Source organism: Somniosus microcephalus, chromosome 21 (assembly GCF_052327205.1).
Source record: "Somniosus microcephalus isolate GS21.2 chromosome 21, FLI_Smic_1.0, whole genome shotgun sequence".
NCBI lineage: Eukaryota > Metazoa > Chordata > Chondrichthyes > Squaliformes > Somniosidae > Somniosus > Somniosus microcephalus.
The window spans coordinates 20057466-20078118 of record NC_141007.1 but is presented as its reverse complement, the minus strand read 5'-3'; the positions used below and the strand labels follow the sequence as shown (position 1 = coordinate 20078118).

The following is a 20653-nucleotide window of genomic DNA, read 5'->3' as shown; positions in this document are numbered from 1 at the left end:
TCTCCTCTTTGTCCCTGGAGGCCCTGACTCTTTGCTGGGGCTTGGATCTACAGCCTTCCAGTAACTCGCTCAAGTAACCATTCTTTGCACGCAAGCCTAGATGATGAGTGTCAGCAAGCTATTCTCATATTGGGGGGTGGGGGGGGGTGGCGGTCATCACAGCCAGCCCCGACCCTGCCCTCACCTCAAGTCCACAAGCACGCACTCTCCGTCACTGGTCACCGAATGGCACTCAAAGATCACCTGACTGCTCTTTCTTTGCCTAGCTCAGGGATGCTGAGGCCAGTTCTAGTGCCACCATTGGCAGCGCAATGCATTCCCCCCCTCCCAACCCGTTGGCAGTCTGTATCGGAAAACCGTGAGCAACGCACCCCCTGATTTTCCAATACAGACATTCCAGACACCTCTTCTCCAACATCAACTTGGAAAATTTACCCCAAACTGTAGACCCTTTGTGGAAAGTTGTTTCACCCAGAACAATGTTCTGCTATTGAATCTCATGGAGTCAGTGAGAGAATGAGTCGGAGAAGAAATTTTCATTAAACTTCAGCCGTTTCCATTTAAGCAATTGGCCGCCTCTTGTCAGTTGAGTTCTGTGGTTTTATATTGGTGTATGTTTTTCGAGATGTCGCTGTGAGTGTTTGTGTCAGGTGTGATGACCCCGCTCTGTTTGCACTCCCTGTCTCTGTAGGATGCTGAAGCTATCTTTAACTGGCTGAGTGAATTCCAACTTCAGCATTACACAGCCAACTTCATCAACGCTGGTTACGATGTGCCGACCATCAGCCGCATGACCCCTGAGGTGAGTACCAAAGGCTGTTGACGGCACCACTCTGCTGCTCTCACTGCTTGGCAAGGCTTATGATCAAGGCTTTCTCGCCCACGCATGCTCAAGTATTGACTTTTGGTTTCACTGAGGAGCCTATGGTGAAGGGCCAAGGCCCATAGCCCTGAGCATGGCAAGGTTGAGAAGAAGAGGAGAGAATCATGGAATTGTACAGCACAGAAGGAGGCCGTTCGGCCCATCGTGCCTGCACTGGCTCTTTGAAAGAGCTCTCCAATTAGTTCCAATCCCCGGCTCTTTCCCCATTTTCCTTTTGAGCACATATCCAGTTCCCTTTTGAATGTTACTAAGAAGATGGGGTAAAGTTAAGCCTAGTTAATGCAAGTTTGGATTTTTAAGAAGCTAGGGATTGTACGAAGAGAGGTGGACTGAGAGGGGTGAGGTGGTATAGGAGACATTATGATGAGTATTGATTGCAACAAAGTAAAGATGGAGAGAGGAGGAAAAGCATGTAGGATAGAGTATTTACATAGAATTACACACAATTTACAGCACAGAGACAGGCCATTTGACCTAAGCCGGTGTTTATGCTCCACACGAGCCTCCTCATCTAACCCCATCAACATATCCTTCTACAGGAAACTTTCGATTTACCGGCACCTAAATAACCGGAAATCTCGGTTAACCGGCAAAATTCAGGAGTAGGTTCAGGTAACTTTTATTACTTGCCTTCCTCCCTCTGTTGCTGTGCAAGGGTGTGGCTGCAGCTGTTGCTAAGCTACAGAGATGCTTGCAACTTGTGGCCATTGTTCTGAACCTGGGTTTGTTGCTTTATACGGAGCTCAGCTCCGTATCTTTTACTATAGCTTTCGGTTATCCGGAATTTTTGATGAACCGGCACCACGTCGGTCCCGTCGGTGCCGGATAAAAAAAAGTTTCCTGTATTATTTTCTTCCTCATGTGTTTATCTTGCTTCCCCTTAAATGCATCTATACTATTCACCTCAACTACTCCTTGTGGTAGCAAGTTCCAGATTCTCACCATTCTTGGGTAAAGAAGTTTCTCCTGAATTTACTATTGGATTTATTAGTGACTGTCTCATATTGATGAACCCCAGTGTTGGGCTCACCCACAAGTGGAAACATCTTCTCTGTCTACTCTATCAAACCCTTTCACAATCTTAAAGACCCCTAATAGGTCACCCCTTCAGTCTTCTCTCCTCCAGAGAAAAGAGCCCCAGGCCGTTCAATCTTTCCTGATTTTTATAACCTCTCAGTTCTGGTATCATCCTTGTAAATCTTTATTGTACCTTCTCCAGTGCCTCTCTATCCTTTTTATAATATGGAGACCAGAAGTGTGCACAATAAATGTGGTGACGTTGCTGATTTGTAACTTAGGAGGAAGAATGGGAGGGTAGCTCAGAGGAGCATAGGAGCATTGATTCAACAAAGATGATCATCTTTGGTATGGTAGTAGCAAATCAAATCAAATGTCAATATCTAAGTCAGATATTCAGGTCAAAGATTAAACAAAAGTGACAAGGGCTTTTTTTTGTCTTTTATTACACCTGTGAAGAGCCTTGGGATAACAACAGAAAATGCTGGAAATACTCAGCAGGCCAGGCAGCATCCGTGGAGAGAGAAACCGAGTTAACGTTTCAGGTCTGGGACCCTTCATCACAACTGGAAAAAGCTGGAAATGTAACAGATATTAGGCAGGTGCAGAGACAGGGGGGGGGGGGGGGGGGAGGAAGAAATAGAAAGAACATCCTGTACTTTTGTAAGAGGCAGGAAAGATAAAATGTTGCAAATGGGAATTTGCAACATTTATCTATCGAACCTGCCGGACTCAACATTGAGTTCAACCATTTCAGATAATAATCCCTGCCCCCATTTCTCATGCAGTATGATTTTTGCCATTCCCATTTGCAACATTTTATCTTTCCTGCCTCTTACAAAAGTACAGGATGTTCTTTCTATTTCTTCCTCCCCTCCTAAACCCCCCCCCCCGTCTCTGCACCTCCTTAATATCTGTTACATCTCCAGCTTTTTCCAGTTCTGATGAAGGGTCCCAGACCTGAAACGTTAACTCTGTTTCTCTCTCCACGGATGTTGCCTGGCCTGCTGAGTATTTCCAGCATTTTCTGTTGTTATTTCAGATTTCCAGCATCCGCAGTATTTTGCAATTATAAGAGCCTTGGGATGTTTTACTATGGTATATAGGTGCTATATAAATACAAGTTGTTGTTGTATAAAAAGGAAAAGGAGAGGGAGAGGTTGGAGGCTGGAAGTAAGAGGGGGGAGTACGCTGCGACCGTGTGTTTGTGCTTTGTCTCCATGTGCTTGGTACCATGCCAGGCTGGCAGGGCACATGTGCTTGGTACCATGCCAGGCTGGCAGGGCACATGTGCTTGGTACCATGCCAGGCTGGCAGGGCACATGTGCAACCTGTGTCCCTGCCAATCCCATTGGGTATTTGAAAGTGTGCGAGTGTGCCCTGGGGTGGCACTCGTTGCCTTGGCCCGCTTGGCCACCACGCTTGGAAACCACGGGGTGTGGGACCGAGGATCCTACCCACCGTGCGGAGGCAGCGGGTGGCAGCCACGGCTGGGATGTTCCCTCTGCCTGCTGTGATCAATACTAAGAACTGGCATGATCCTGTGTGCAGGACCTGACGGCAATCGGAGTGACGAAGCCCGGCCACAGAAAGAAGATTTCGACCGAGATCGGCAAGCTGAGCATTCCGGAGTGGCTTCCCGACTACAAACCGGTGAGTAATCCGCACGGTACCCGGTGCTGACCCTCCCGCAGTGTTTCCTGCCATAACTTACGTTGTTTTTTTTTGATGGTGTAACTAAATTACATAGTGCTGTGGTAGCTCTGCTGTCTGAGATCAGAGTGCCCCATTAAACCAGGAGTAGCTCCCTCACCCACACCACGCACTGCTTCTGTAGACAGTACCCAAATATGACGCCTGTTCGTGCCTCCCAGAAAGGATATGTGTAGCTGCCTCTTCCAGCTCATGTGATCTTCAATGCCCCAGTTTTTAAACCTTGATAATCAGTTACTGGCTGTTAATGGGACTCGGTGTTCCTGGCCTTTATGTCTGTGTCTGTACCAGGGTAGGTTTCCTGTAAATAAAGAGTAACTCCAGATGGACATATTGGCCCAGAAATTCTGTTTTAGGAACAAATTTCAACCAATCACATTGGCCGTTCTTATCTTGTGGTGCAAAAAATACAATGGCCCAGAAATTCGGGTCGGGGGCTTCCCGTGGGTGTAAGCCCCCGACCTGCACTACCTAGCGCGCCAGCCGTTGTGCTGTGGGCCCCCGTGGGATTCCGATGCGCGGGAAACCAGCACTTCCGTTCCTCTGAAAGAAGGGGTTCAGAGGTCGAACGCGTGCGCAGGAGAGGCAGCGCGTGCGCATCGAACTTACATTTTTTTTGCAGGTTTTCCCGGGAGGGTAAGTCTCCAGAAGTTAGACATGTAAAAAGCAGTCGCAAGGCCTGCTTTTTACAAGGTAAGTGGTGAATTAATTAAAATTAAAAAATGTTTTCCACAGGTTTATTATTTTTAAATACATTAAAGAAAGGTAAGTTTATTTTTAGCCCCGTTAGAAAATAAAATTATTTTTTTCAAAAATTTAAATTATTGTTTAAAATAGTTATTTCATGTAATTTATAGTTTATTTAAAAAATGTGATTTAAAAAAAAATAATTATTTGAAGATTTAGTGATGTTTTGGGGCTTATAGTATTTATAAGTTTGACAGCCCTCCCTGTCAAACTTATGAATGGAGCATTCCCTGCTCCGATTGGCTCTCCATGGCCCACGTGATCCCAGGGGACGCATTGAACTAACTGCGCCCCTGGGATACGCAAGCACTGCGCGCCGGCAGCTGGAGGAGGCCCAGGATCGGAATCCCACGCGGGCCCACAGCTCAACGGCCGGCGCGCTAGGTAAGTGCAGGTCGGGGGCTTGCACCCGCGGGAAGCCGCCGACCCGAATTTCTGGGCCATTGTATTTTTTGCACCACAAGATAAGAACGGCCAATGTGATTGGTTGAAATTTGTTCCTAAAACAGAAATTTTTGATTCTTTTTGTGAAGTTTGTGCTCTTCAAGGTAATGGCTGTCAGTGCTGGGAAATAAAAATGTTCCCTGTCAAGATACCCAGTGTCAGCACCAAACACTCCAGGGCAGGTACAGCACGGGTTAGATACAGAGTAAAGCTCCCTCTACACTGTCCCATCAAACACTCCCAGGGCAGGTACAGCACGGGTTAGATACAGAGTAAAGCTCCCAATGCATTGTCTCATCAAACACTCCCAGGGCAGGTACAGCACGGGTTAGATACAGAGTAAAGCTCCCTCCACACTGTCCCATCAAACACTCCCAGGGCAGGTACAGCACGGGTTAGATACAAAGTAAAGCTCCCTCTACACTGTCCCATCAAACACTCCCGGGGCAGGTACAGCACGGGTTAGCTACAGAGTAAAGCTCCCTCTACACTGTCCCATCAAACACTCCCAGGGCAGGTACAGCACGGGTTAGATACAGAGTAAAGCTCCCTCTACACTGTCCCATCAAACACTCCCAGGGCAGGTACAGCACGGGTTAGATACAGAGTAAAGCTCCCTCTACACTGTCCCATCAAACACTCCCAGGGCAGGTACAGCACGGGTTAGATACAGAGTAAATCACCCTCTACACTGTCCCATCAAACACTCCCAGGGCAGGTACAGCACGGGTTAGATACAGAGTAAAGCTCCCTCTACACTGTCCCATCAAACACTCCCAGGGCAGGTACAGCACGGGTTAGATACAGAGTAAATCACCCTCTACACTGTCCCATCAAACTCTCCCAGGGCAGGTACAGCACGGGTTAGATACAGAGTAAAGCTCCCAATGCATTGTCCCATCAAACACTCCCAGGGCAGGTACAGCACGGGTTAGATACAGAGTAAAGCTCCCAATGCATTGTCCCATCAAACACTCCCAGGGCAGGTACAGCACGGGTTAGATACAGAGTAAAGCTCCCAATGCATTGTCCCATCAAACACTCCATGGCAAGTGCAGCACGGGCTAATAATAATAACTTTTATTTATATAGCATCTTATCACATCAGGACATCTGAAAGCACTTCACGTTCAATGAATCACTTTTTGAAGTGCAATGGCTGTTGTTATGTGGGTTAGATGCAGAGTACAGCTCCCTCAACACTGCCCAGCATAGAGCCCCCCACCCTCACAAGCACACCTCCCACTGCATAAGTGTGAGAATTTTCCATTTCCATCTTGTGCTATCTGAGTGAGATCACCAAATGGTGCCAAACTAGAGCCAATTTTGCACTTATGGAGACTCCACAAACTAATCTCACGTAGGACCTTACAGCCCTTTACCCCCTCTTTCTGGGCTGGTTTGAGCCTAGGTCCCAGAGTGTGAAAGGGTAGTGTCTAACTTACTGCACTACCCTGAGCCTTGGTCCCAGAGTGTGAAAGGGTAGTGTCTAACTTACTGCACCACCCTGAGCCTAGGTCCCAGAGTGTGAAAGGGTAGTGTCTAACTTACTGCACCACCCTGAGCCTAGGTCCCAGAGTGTGAAAGGGTAGCGTCTAACTTACTGCACTACCCAGACCGCCAGGGCCTTCTCTCAAGAAGCGTTTGATCCACGTCCTACTGTTCTCATGTGAGAATCCAAGGCAAAGCTGTTCTGCAGTGCTGCAGTGTGGAACTAAAGCCACACGGAGCAAGGTCCAGATTTAACCCTCTGTTTGTGCTGAGTTAGCTGATGTCAGCAATTGTGCACCTACGGGCTCATGCCCACTAAGAACTGGGTTGCGGCTGCACAAACCCATTCCATGTCGGAGCCTTACGGCCATTGGGCAAGGGTGCTGTAATATGCCTCTGAGTCTTTGGGCTGTGCAGGGGCAAATCAGGCTGGGTTGTCTGCTTCCTGATCGCTATCTGTGACCCCCTGCCGGAAAAGGCATGATGGGTGAGGGTAATTGAGGCCCAGCTGTGGTACCCTCAGCAGCTTGCCGATACTCGGTGGATGGGCTCACTCGTGAAGAATAACCACCGTGAGCAAGGTACCACAGGGCAGCCGTGTCGCTGCACCCCTGGAAGAGAACATAAGAAGTAGGAGCAGGAGTAGGCCATACGGCCCCTCGGGCCTGCTCCGCCATTCAATAGGATCATGGCTGATCCGAACCTAGACTCACGTCCACTTCCCTGCCCTCTCCCCGTAACCCCTAATTCCCTTATCAGCTAGGAAACTGTCTATCTCCGTTTTAAATTTATTTAATGTCGCAGCTTCCACAGCTCTCTGGGGTAGCAAATTCTATAGATTTACTACCCTCTGAGTGAAGAAGTTTCTCCTCATCTCAGTTTTGAAAGGGCAGCCCCTTATTCTAAGATTATGCCCCCTAGTTCTAGTCTCACCCATCAGTGGAAACATCCTCCTCACATCCACCCGATCAAGCCCCCTCACAACCTTATATGTTTCGATAAGATCGCCTCTCATTCTTCTGAATTCCAATGAGTAGAGGCCCAACCTACTCAACCTTTCCTCATAAGTCAACCCCCTCATCTCCGGAATCAACTGAGTGAACCTTCTCTGAACTGCCTCGAGAGCAAGTATATCTTCTCTTAAATATGGAAACCAAAACTGCATGCAGTATTCCAGGTGTGGCCTCACCAATACCCTGTATAACTGCAGCAAGACTTCCCTGCTTTTATACTCCATCCCCCTTGCAATAAAAGCCAAGATTCCATTGGCCTTCCTGATCACCTGCTGTACCTGCATCCTAACCTTCTATGTTTCATGCACCAGGACCCCCAGATCCCTTTGTACTGTAGCACTTTGCAGTTTCTCTCCATTTAGATAATAACTTGCTCTTTGATTTTTTCTGCCAAAGTGCATAACCTCAGGATAGACAACAGGGGAGAGCTTTCCACTGAACTAAACGTAGAAAGAGGTGGTGAGCTCGCGAACGTATTTCACGCTCACTTTTGCCGACTCTGTGTTTTATGTAGGCGGATCTGTTTGAGTGGCTCAGTGCGATTGGCTTGCCTCAGTACCACAAGAAACTGGTGGATAATGGGTACGACAGCATCAACTTCATAAGCGAGATCACCTGGGAGGATCTGCAAGAAATTGGGATCACACAACTGGGTAAGAGTGACCCTCAAACTGTCCCTCTGTTGCCTGCACTCGAACGTTCGATCTTGGTTTGTGCTGCTAGTTGACCTCAGTTGAGGGGGCAGTTGGACTACGATAATGCCCTTGGTGCCCTCTTTCCCAGCTAGGTAGGGTAAAATCCGCCAGGGTTCCTGCTACAAAGTGTGCACGTGCACAGGATGAGGATCACCTCTGATGCTCCCCATGGTCCAATAGCCACCTGCCGCTCACAGTTTACATTCATATGTGATCACTTGGGTAAGGTACCAGAGGGTGATTGGAGTCTGTGGGGCTGTACCCCACTTTTAATCAGCATCTTCAGTAAAGGAGGGGGTGAAGAAAATTGGAGGGTCAGAGTCTTCTGTTTGAGTGACTTTTTGTGTTTTTGCAGGCCATCAGAAGAAGGTGATGATTGCTGTGAAGAAGCTTTTAGACGTGCAGAAGGCTTTAAATCAAGCGGAAGTGGAGGCCAAGACCGCAACGCTCAGGCGCAAGGCTCCCAACGCACTGGAGATTGTCACCATAGAACCCTCTCAGGGTGAGAACGGAGAATGCCAGTCTCCTCAAACACCAAAGATGCTCACCTTCCAGGACAGCGAGCTGAGCTACGAGCTGCAATCTGCCATGTCCAACCCTTGCTACAACTGCCAGGAAAGCCTCGTGATGAAACAGGTTGGGGCCATCTCCCGGAGTCAGGAGAGCATTGGCATCCGATCCCGAGGATCTGGCCACTCCCAGGAGAATGTTCTCGGGAGGACCAAGTCGGACAGCAAGTCCCAAGAAAGCCTTGGCAGCGGAGACGGGAGCAGCAGCAGTGGCAGCAGTGGGAGGACCACCTTGCTTCCCTGCTCGAGAGACACTGCGCCCGTTCACATTGTGGGGCCGAGTCAGGAAAATGGCAACGGTTTGGGGCACAGCGTCGGGAGTAGTCCGAGTAAGGAAAGAAATGTCCCAGATGGGCGAGACCATTACCAGAGGCCTGTGCTCCAGAAGGGTGCTCCTGTATCAAACCCAGTGAAGATACTGCATTCTCAGTATCCACTTCCTCCATCGCCAAACTTCACCCTACCCCATACTCCAAGTAAAGGGAAGCCAGTCCAAGCATTTGTGTACCCACAGCTGCCCATCAAAGGTAAACCTGTTCCCTTCTCCTCAACACTGGAACGCCCCAAGGCCCCAGCTCATAGTTACCAGCAGTTGCCGCAAACGCCAAAGCCTATGCCCCACTTGCCGGCCAACAAGACTTTTGTCTACCTACACTCCCATTGCAGCATCACCAATGGAGGTGGGCCAGAGGACAGTCCTCGCCCGAACCCTGTCGTGTTGCCAGGCGCTGTGCCAATTATCCGCCATCCGGTGCTGGGCAAGGAGCTCAACGGAGATGTTTTCAGGCCAAAGAAGCGGTCCCAGAGCCTGAACCGCTATGCCATGTCGGATGGCGAGCCCGAAGAGGAAGACGCGGGCACCGGGGCCGTGAGCTCGTATGCCACTCTCACTCGGCGGCCAGGACGCAACCAGGCCTCAAAGGGCCAGTGGCCGGCGGACAAAAACGTCAACCGCAGCCAGTCGTTGGCGATCCGGGGTAAGAGAAAAGGGCCCCCACCCCCTCCGCCCAAACGCCTGAGCTCTGTGTCCAGCTCCCAGGGGCAGGAGCCCGAGCAAGAAAGAGCCTGTGACTCGACTGCCGTCCCCCAGAATGCCCCTGACCTGGTAGACGGGTTGCCTGTGCAACAGGAACCTGGCGAAGAAACGGCAGGCAACGGTGCTGCAAGCGTGAGGAGCATTGCTGCCATGTTGGAAATGTCGAGCTCCCCCGGAGGCCAGGCCAAGCCTTTGGCCTTGTTGAAACCTTCCCCAAAGAGGGAGGCTCCTGAGACAAGGAGGGAGAACCAGGAGACTATTCGCAAGAGCCCCGAGCATTGTGGAGCTCGCTCCGCACCAACCAAGGCAGCGCCAGCACCGCTAGAGAAAGCGAGAGACTCCGCCAACCGGCGCCGTACCTTCAGCGAGCCGGGAGTCAGCTTAGAGACCACTGCGATTGTCGAAGCCTTCAAGCCTGATGTGGAAGAGGCAAAGTCGGACGCTGAGGATGAGCCCAAAGTTGGGCGAGGAGATCTTGAGACCTCCTCATCCTCTCAGAACAGCTCCAGTGAGTGCATCCCTTTTGCAGAGGAGGGGAATTTAACCATAAAGCAGCGGCCAAAGCCAAACAGCGTCATCAGAGGGGATGCCAACGTGGATGGCACAGAGACGGGCACCTGCACCGCGGCTGTCACCGGGACGTCTGGAGAGGGTGATGAGGAAAGGCAGGGCTTCGACACGCAACTGGGCAACGGAAGAACTGCGGTGACGGGCACAGCTCCCAAACAGCCGGAGCTTCCCGAATTTAACCTGACCGAGTCTGACACGGTCAAACGAAGGCCAAAGCCCAAAGAGAAGGAGCTTCCGCAGGCTTCAAGCGCCGCACCGCCGCACCACATGCCGATGCGTGGACCTCGATACGCAGAGGCTCAGGCCATGCACATTGTGGACTCCAGGCCTCAAGCTGGCCCCCACGGGAAAAGTGATTTGGATGACGACGCCTGCGTTGAGTTCAGGATTGCTGAGATTGAGAGAAGCATCCAGTCCTTAGAGAAGGGGACTAAAAAGACACTCAAACCCCCACTCTCTCCCAAGCCAGCCCTTGCGTATCTCCAGCAAACACCCAAACAGACGGGATCAGTGCCCATTTCCACCAGGCCTTCTCTAACCAGAGGAACCGCCACAGGTAACAGCATCACGGAAGGTCTAATGGGGAGTGGGTAATCCAGTTTAGACACGGGCCTTTTTCCTGGATACAAATCCAGCCCAGATTGATGGGATGAACAACAACAACTACTTGCATTTATATAGCGCCTTTAATGCCGTAAAATGTCCCAAGGCACTTCACAGGAGTGTTACCTAACAAAATTTGACACCGAATCACATAAGCAGATGACCAAAAGCTTGGTCAAAGAGGTAGGTTTTAAGGAGGGTCTTAAAGGAGGGTGGAGAGGTTTAGGGAGAGAGTTCCAGAGCTTTAGGGCCTTGGCAGCTGAAGGCACGGCCGCCAATGGTTGACTGATTAAAATCAAGGATGCGCAAGAGGCCACTTAGCTCCCCAGTGACTTGGCAGGTAGACGCCCTCTATGGTGCTAAGCCATTACAGACCCGAGCCCTCCATGGCTGATACCACACTCAGCTAATCTCAACTGGAGCAAAGCCATTGGTTTTAGTAGAACTGGGCTAGGCGGCCCCTACTGCACGTAGATAAAGAGAGTCAGGCTGAGCTACGATCCCTCCACAGTCCAATAGCCCGCTGACACTCATTGCCTGAACTCACGCATGAAGAGGGCTACTTCAAGTCCCACGCCAGAATCTTGAGCACAAAATCTAGGCCGACACACCCATTGCAGTGCTGAGGGAGTGCTGCACTGTCAGCGGTGGCGTCTTTCGGATGAGACATTAAACCTGCCTCTCGGGTGGAAGTAAAAGATCCCATGGCCACTATTTTGAGGAAGAGCAGCAGAGTTCTTTCCGGTGTCCTGGGCCAATATTCCTCCCTTAACCGACACCATTACAACAGAATTGGTCACTTGCTGTTTGTGGGATCTTGCTGTGCGCACATTGGCTGCTGCTTTTGCTTGCCTAACAACAGTGACTACACTTTTAAAGTACTTCATGATCTATGTAGAGCTTTGGAACGTCCATGAAAGGCGCGATATAAACGCGCAAACTTTCTTAAACTGTTCCTCCGACTTTGATTTTGTAAAGCAGATTGTTAATTGCTTCATTTTGTCCCCTTTTTTCAGAATTCTGCCAAAAGCAGCCTCCGCTCTCCACGCCGCCCGTCTCCCCGAAGTCTGCGCCAGCGCGAGGGCTGCCGTTTGCCAGTCCCAAAGCCAGCAGGCCTCTGCAGGGTGGCAGCCATGGCGGTGCGAGGCCAGGGTCCCCGTGCCCCGTGCAGCAGCTGGGGGTCGCACGGGCCTCTGTGCCCACGGGTCCTGTGGCCGGGAAGGCAGGGCTGATGGGAGGAGCGCTCCCAAAGCCTGCAGCGGAGGCCCCGCAGGCTGCTCTGGCTCACCAGCGACTGGAGCGGACCAGCACCTCGCTGGAGGCGGCTCTTCATGCCGTGGAGCAGAAACTGACCCAAGAAGACAATGGCAATGACGTGTAAGTAACTGTTAGCAACGAGCGGCATGTCTCTACCGACAGTTGGTAGTGTCGTGGTTATGTTACTGGACGAGTAATCCATACTAAGGTTGGAAAATAGGGAGAGGGAGCAAACCATAAATAAGCCAATCACAGGGAGGCAGTTAATGGGCCGAATGACCTGGAAACACCTGAATAGAAAAATAAGAGATCATCAGTGAGTGAGAAGGGCAAAATAACATGTAAATAGTTAAGAGGATGACAAGTCAGAGATGAGAGACTGACACAAACAAAAAGGTGAAAAAGTGGGGATAAGTTACTTAGAGTTTACAGCACAGAGCCATTCGGCCCAACTGGTCTGTGTTTCTGCTCCACACGAGCCTGCTCCTCCCACTCTACCTCATCTCACCCTATCAGCGTATCCTTCCATTCCCTTCTCCCTCATATGCTTATCTAGCTTCCCCTTAATTGCATCTATACTATTCACTTCAACCACTCCCTGTGGTACCGAGTTCCACATTCTCACCACTATCTTTGCGTAAGGAAGTTTCTCCTGAATTCCCTAATGGAATTTTTAAAATGACTATCCTATATTTATGGCCCCTAGTTTTCGACTCTCCCACGAGTGGGAGCATCTTCTCTACGTCTGCCTAAGTTCTCTCTCCCTTCTTGGCGATCATACTGAGATACCTGTTTATCTTTCAGCCTTCAACTCCGATGAAGGTTGCACACCTGGAAGCCAGTAACCTGCCTCGACTCTTTCTAGATGCTGACTGACCCTCTGTGTATTCCCAGCACGTTTCTGACCCTCTCTCGTTGCTTTTTTTTGTGTGTCCCCCAGCTCCATTTCGGTGAAGTCTGCCGGCAACATTTTGGACGACATTGGGAGCATGTTCGACGATCTCGCCGATCAGCTGGACGCCATGTTGGACTGAGCCTGCGGACCGCTGTTGAAAGCCTTGCGACCAAACGCCAAAATTGTCCCCTTTTCACCCCGACGGGAATGACCCTAGCGCAAAGCTCCGCGCCACAGGTTACCCACGGTGCCCGGGGAACGCTCACCGGGCATCCCATGTCCTAAAGACCGAGGCAGAAGCGGGTATTGAACCTTTGCTGCATCTTGTTTTATAGGGGTGGGTGCGTGAGATGGGGCTTTAAATGCTGGACCCCATGGTAGACTTTGGGCAGAAAGCACTGCGACTGCTGTCAGTGTGAAATGGCAGGCAGCTTTTGAACCCTGCAAGAACTAACCGCAGAACTTGAGAGACACTGAATTTTATCTCTTTATTTTTTAAGCGCATGTATATATTTCCTCTACTGTCGGCTTTCCGCTGACGCTGCAATAAGCACTTAAACGAGTTAAAGCACAAAATGTCGAGCCGGGACCCCCAACAGAAGAGAAGATTCTAACTCAGTCGCGCTAGGCAAAGACCTACAAACTACTGTCACTAAAGACCCAGGATTGCACTCGAGATACAGCCGACCATTGATTCGGCTCCCACACGCCGCAGCTAGTTTATCTTCCAGTGCCAGCTGGCAAGTTGGACAGCAGCACGCTCCCAAGATGGCTGGCGTTCCCGACGGTTCGACTTACAACCCAGCACTTTCCTTAAAGGGGACGCAATCTGTGTTACTTAAAATGTAAAGCCTGCTCGCTCAAGCTCAACACTAAAAGGTCTACTTTTTAAAAACCCAGGGAATTTTGTTGCTTCAGGGCAATGGAAGATGGAATCACAGGTTGGACATGTTGGAACTTCTTCAGACTTTTATTTGGATAAAAACTAATGCTGCAGAAAGTTTGAGCAATGTGTCTGAAGCCCAGGCTAAGCTCGTGCCAGCTGGGTGCGTCAACTGGAAGGAGCGCGGTGTGACTTCTGGTAACGCTCTTGCACAGCGCCTTGGGACATTTTTACTACGCTATAGGCGCTATATTAATGCAAGTTGCTGTTGTTGTAAACCAAGGCGGACATGGTTCCAGAGGCTGCAGACTCGCGTCCAGTTCGTAGCGAGCCCCGACGCCAAGTCCACCCTCACAAGTTCAGTTTGAGAATCCGCCCCGCCCGCCGAAGGGGGTCATTAGTTGAGTACGCGTTGCCCCGCCATTTCCCGATAACGCACGGCCGGGGCGGACGAAGCCTCCTGACTGCCAGCGACGACGCGGGAACTCGGTCCACCCCAGTTCGCGGTGGCGCGCGTTGGCTAACTGGGCATGGGGTGGCGTGCGTTCCTCCCCCATTTTGTCGGGATTGACGTGGAGCTGTACCTGTTCTGGCACCAGACCGACTGTGACAATCACCGTTACACCAGCACGCTGAGGGGCAGCTCCTGCCGCCGCGTATTGATCAATCGCCGCAGGCTTTAGACACCACGGAAAGGAGGACCCAAACCTGCTGCGACCTCTGTGAGGGAGACCGTCGCCATTTTGAAGAATGCTACGGACTCGGGTTGGCACACCACGAACATTCCGTGCCACGGAGAGAGTCATGCTCGAATATAATTGCTTGTCCCATGCTCGCTCAGAAATAAGCTGTTCCAGGCAGTGCTGGGACTGTACGTTCTCGCTAGCTTGTCTACCGTACCTTACAATCGGCAGCTGCCATTAACCCACTCCGGAGGAGGGGGTGCATCTTATATGAATATTTAATTCACAGTTCAGTATTTCACAAAGCAATCACGAAACAGCCTGAATCTTGCAACGCAGAGAGAAAAATATTTTTCTAAGAATGGAGAAATGGCGGAGAGCAGGATATTTAAACCGAGTGCAGTATTCCAAAAACTGGTTCTGCTTTTCAACCTGAAACCCAATTTGGTCACAGAATCTCAATACGTCCCCTGGAACTACTGCATCTCTATTTTTAGAAGCAGTTAATGTGCCTTTTCTGGTGTGTGCGCGTGTGTCTGTTGGTGTGCATGTGTGTGCGTGTGTATGTGTGTGTGTGTACGAGTGTGCACATATGTGTGTGTGTCTGTTACCGCACGATGATTGCAGGCTGTTGTGCCAAACCCAATGTGTAAAGCCCGTTGGTGCAAACTTGATGTGTACAGTTCCAGTGATGCCAAACACATTTCTAATGGTAAAAGATTCCAGTACCTGGGATGCCTGGAGGGAAAAGAGTCAGGAGCATCGAACTTCGACCAGTCGTGTTTCACTTACCTGACCTGTTTTTAAATTCCAGTTTGCTCCTCCTCTCTCCTGATTGTTGCTGGGGTTCGGTTCCACATTGTGTTGGCAGACTATTCAGCGGTGGCAGGGGCTGGGCACCACAATAGAGCCCAAACCTGCCCTCACCCACCAGCCAGCAGTGGGGCATCCACACAGTTAAAATTGCTGCCGAAAACCTCCCACTCCAAGCCTGACTCGGGAGCCTTATTAATACATGCAAATAGTGGGTCCTCCGACGCCATTAGGACCCAGTACTGGGAACCCCTGGCTTCAGGGGACCCTGGCCCCCAGCCCGTCAAGTCGATGGAATACAAAATGATGAGGGGTTTTGATAGAGTAAATAGGAAGAAACTGTTTCCACTGGCAGGAGGGTCGGTAATCAGAGGACACGGATTGAAGATAATTGAGAAAGGAACCAGAGGGGCGATGAGGAGAATTTCTTTTACGCACCAAGTTATTATGATCTGGAATGCGCTGCCTGAAAGGGCGGTGGAAGCCCAATAGTAACTTTCAAAAGGGAATTGAATAAATATTTGAAAAGGAAAAATTTGCAAGGCTATGGGGAAAGAGCAGGGGAGTGGGACTAATTGAATAGCTCTTTAAAAGAGCCGGCACAGGCACGATGGGCCGAATGGCCTCCTTCTGTGCTGTATGGTTTTCTGATAATGCTGACACTGCAGACCCAGTGGAACCGGGTGTTGAGGTGAGGTATCGGAGGGCTGCCACTGCCCGTGGAACTGGTACCTCAGTACGAGCCAGCGCCTTCAGGAGAGGAGGGGAGAAAACGCGGGGGCAGAAGGGGTGGAAATGAAATGCCCTGCGTAACAGGTAATGTCGCTGCGTGGAGCAGTTGGTGTTTCTTTGAGATTCGCAGGCGATTATCAAGTGGAATGGTCGACCTGTGGCCCATACCCAAGGCGGCAACAAACTTCAAACAGAGCTCATTCAACAGAGCTGGGTTTTGAGGCATTAGATCATTTGTGAGGCAGTTTCTATACTGAGACACCTTCTGTCAAGGCATTGCCATTGACCACAGCCCGGCCCATTCAACCACCCAGCTCAATGCATTGCGTCCCCCGTGAGGGAAGCGGGCGATCCAGTCACTCGAGACTCGCTGCATGAGTTTTATTTGGTGTTTCTCTGAAACCTTCCTTTGTAACGTTCGTGTGTTACCAGGTACCTTCAGGAGACAAACAGTTGCCATAAATTGTCTAAGACGTTCCTGTAAAACACGTAAACTGTGGCGTAGGAGACATGTGCTTCAGTTATAATTAGGACGTTTGCCCCCCCGCCCCACTCCTACAACAATCAAAGTGGGAACCGCTACCGAATAGGTTAAAACAAAGTCCAATTCTGTGTAACCTATCTCAACTGGTTGAAAATAATGGGCATTATCAGCACCCTGGGCTACCAGCTATTCCTGTTTGTTCGCCATTGGAGAGTCCAGTCCTGGCTCCACAGTGATGCCTGTCAGAAAGACAGACTTCCATTTTTTGTAGCACTTAGCATCTCAAAAGCACTTCATGTACAGTGAAATGATTTGCAGAGCAGTGATTGTAGGCAACAGTCCCTTTATGGAAGGTCACACGGAATGCGCTCAGTGTAGGTTTGACAGCAATAATAGTGCCAGCTACATTGCATGATGCCACCCGTGTGCCCGCCCGATAATATTTAACATGTCTGAGCTGTCGGAGTCTGGGCATTAATATTAGCAACTAGGAGGGGGCAACTTATAAACAGCAGCTTGCAGTGAGTGGGTGTTTGTGCATCGAATAGCTGCCCTTGTACTTGCTTCATTCATGAGGCTTGCTGTCACCCAAAGGCCTATTCACAACAAGCGTACATTTACACAGTGCCATGCATGCCCACAAAGCTCTTCACAGCTAAGAAATTGCTTTTGAAGTGCAGTCACTGCTGTTTTGTAGACAAACGCGGCAGCCAATTCGCACAGAGCAAGATCCCACAAACAGCAGTGAGATAAATGACCAGATCATTTGACCTTTCCACGCGTCACCCCATCCATCCTTATGACCAGAGCCAGAGTGTCTCACCTCCTGACTCCCCAAAGCCTTTCTACCATCTACAAGGCACAAGTCAGGAGTGTGATGGAATACTCTCCACTTACCTGGATGAGTGCAGCTCCAACAACACTCAAGAAGCTCGACACCATCCAGGACAAAGCAGCCCGCTTGATTGGCACCCCATCCACCACCTTAAACATTCACTCCCTCCACCACCGGCGTACCGTGGCTGCAGTGTGTACCATCTACAAGATGCACTGCAGCAACTCGCCAAGGCTTCTTCGACAGCACCTCCCTAACCCACGACCTCTTCCACCTAGAAGGACAAGGGCAGCAGATGCATGGGAACACCACCACCTCCAAGTCACGCACCAGCCTGACTTAGAAGTATATCGCCGATCCTTCATTGTCGCTGTGTAAAAATCCTGGCACTCCCTACCAGCACTGTGGGGAATACCTTCACCACACGGACTGCAGCGGTTCAAGAAGGCGGCTCACCGCCACCTTCTCAAGGGCAATTAGGAATGGGCAATAAATGCTGGCCTTGCCAGCGATGCCCACATCCCCATAAACGAATATTAAAAATATAATACTTTACGGCTGTGCCCACTGGTAACTGCGTTAAAACTACCTTTGTTACATTTCCTGTAAGATTTCTATAGCCATGATTGAGGAAATGTTCACCTTACCATCGAGATTAACTCCAAGGCTGCAGCATGCATTACACTATAGAAGATGTGGGGTGTGTCCATCAGTGTCCCAATTCCGTACTTTCAGCAATCATCAAATTTGAGAGATAGCTGCCCTCATTGATCCCTTCCAGCCACACCCTGCTACTCCACATTATGTCATAAAAGCTCATAGCGTAAATCCATGAGATGGATTTTTAGCATTAGTTAGATTCAATCTAAATCAGTATTCGTGGCTTCAAACAGGCTTTAATATAGTTTAACTACATCAGAAAAGTAGTCACTTATTCTTTCTAAAACTGCCATGTAAGCACAAAGGACTTGCATTTCTATAGCGCCTTTCACGACCCTAGGTTGTCCCAAAGTGCTTTACAGTCAATGAAGTAGGTTTTGAAGCGTAGTTGCTATTGTAATGTAGGGAAACGCGGCAGCCAATTTACACAGCAAGCTCCCACAAACAGTACTGAGACAATTCCCAGATATATAAGCATTTGTGGTGTGATCAGCCTGTTGCTCTCTCCCTCCGCTCATGAAGCACACCAGGTCCTCCCCTACCACCCAGAGCCAGCTGGTGAATAGGGTCGCACACCGGAATGGATGCAGCAGCCAACTTTCACTGTGACATGTGCAAACTTGGGGTTTCTTTCCCGCTTGTGAACAAACAGCGGATGGTGATAAACTGCGTGCCATATGCTAAGTATTATTTCACCATGGTGATATAGGGTGCACACAGCCTGATCCAAGCACAAGTCCAACTGCAGCAGTGGTGCGGGTTTCATTATGTAAATACCTACCTGCTCCCACCTTTGAGAATAATATATATATTTTTTTGAAACAGATTTTTTTTCTCTCTGCATAAGTACCAAATGCTCTAGCCAGAGGAACAGCAGCAATAGAGACTGAGGAGAGCGGGCTACACTGGATTTAGGAACAGATAGATTTCTTATCTGCTGTGAGATTAATTAGAGATTGTGTACAAAATTATGGAAAACACAGATTTGTGTCGTGAACGACAGCAATGGGAGAAAGGCACAATGGAACGATTGAATTAAGAGACTGTTTTGAACAATGTAAAAGCTTGATCTGTGTAAATTACAACTTACTGACCTGTGTATTATTGATGCAAATGTGTACAATAGTTTATTCTGAAATTTCTAACATTGTGTGAGCAAGCAGTTTTAATTTTTATCTGCTTGGCTTAAACAAAACACAACGATATAATGTAAGTTATTGTTCAGGATTGAGAAATGGAATCACTGGGCCTGACTAAGAACGGTGGCTGATTTCACTTTGGTCTGCATGTCTTTTCATTTGTTTTGTGTGTGTTTGTGCGCGGGCTCTGCTACGTGCGTCATTCAAAAGCAGGTCCGCTACAATGGGCTCCACATCCCTGGGCTAGGAGTGGGGGGAAAAGCCGCTTGTTCCTGAAGGCCTTCTAACGACCCCTGGCAGAATGTGCTGTGTGTGGATGGTGGGCGAGGGGAACTGGGCTCGGCTGTGATGCCCAACTCTCCATCCTCCATCCCCCACCCATGGTCCCGTACCTGCTTATGCTCACTGTCTAGGTTCACATAGGATGAATTGCTTGCTTGGGAGAGATACCAGAGGGTGGGCCAGAGCAAGTCAGACCTCCAGGAGGAACTAAAAATTAGGGATGGGAAGAGAGTATGCTGGTAACTAAAGTCATTGAATTTAGTTGCTCTCAAGCACCATTGAAACCAGGTATCAAACTTCCATGTGGAAGTCAAGGCAATCGATTTTGACTTCTGGGTGACATTGGCAAAGAGACCGCAGCGATTTTGAGGGCTTGGCTTTATTTAAATCTGTCAGGCGAGCTGCAAACAGGCCTCCCAGTTTGGCCCCCTGGATTGAGACCTCAAGGTCAGGCGGAGGGGCAGCCACCAGCAAGGTAATCACTTTTAACGAGCCACTTTGGTTCCATCGAGTGTGGAACTGGTCGAAGTGTGCAAGGCCCAGGCACTAACCAGTTCCAACTAAAAATAGCATTCGGGTACTTCTTTATGGCACAGGACTCCGATTTCCATATTAAAAGGGGCCTATCACCTGAATTTGGGGGGCGCGGGGGGGGGGGCGCTTTGGACACCCAGCGACAGACTGCTTTCAAAATGGAGCCGGCTGCATCACCGGTGTTAACGGGGTGATCAACCCCATTTTGAGGCTGTTAGCGTCCAGTTAAAGTCACGTTTATTTCCCACACCAGATCTCTGATTGGTCACCTTGAAGGCACCACCTTATTTCTGATTGGTCCCCTTGGAGGACAAGACACACCCATCAGTTTATCTGAAATGTGCACTTAGATCTTCACCGTCTGAGTAATCAATTAGTTTGCAAAGTGTAATTTGAGCCATTCTGACTGCCTACTCCAGACAGAACAGAGCTCACATAGAACAGAGTTCACCCTCGTGAGTTAAGACCTTCTCCCAGCCCCCATATAAGTTCCTAACCTTCCTCACACCCGAGTTTCTGACCTTTTCCCTCCCCAAGTTTCTGACCTCCTCCCCCCTGCCTGAGTTCCTGACCGCCCCCCTAATGTTCCTGACCTCCCCCTGCCCACGTTCCTATTCACCCCCCCCCCCGGTTCATGACCTTCTCCCCCCAAGTTCCTGACCTCCCTCCATAGAT

At 49.8% G+C, this 20653-nt stretch overlaps 1 protein-coding gene across 3 annotated transcripts in view; it reads left to right on the top strand.

The window, feature by feature from the left end:
* The window catches only part of caskin2b (CASK interacting protein 2b), a 127428-nt gene extending 108130 nt beyond the window's left edge, over positions 1–19298 (top strand). For 2 of the 3 annotated variants that reach the window (XM_085963318.1, XM_085963315.1), the window contains 6 exons: positions 692–802; positions 3452–3553; positions 7823–7961; positions 8359–10734; positions 11798–12158; positions 12979–19298. In XM_085963318.1, coding sequence (XP_085819444.1) covers positions 692–802; positions 3452–3553; positions 7823–7961; positions 8359–10734; positions 11798–12158; positions 12979–13072 — 3183 coding nt within the window. In that variant the 3' untranslated portion in view covers positions 13073–19298. The remainder of the gene's footprint in view (positions 1–691; positions 803–3451; positions 3554–7822; positions 7962–8358; positions 10735–11797; positions 12159–12978) is intronic. The other variant, XM_085963317.1, reaches the window with a different exon arrangement.
* Positions 19299–20653: the final 1355 nt, after the last annotated feature.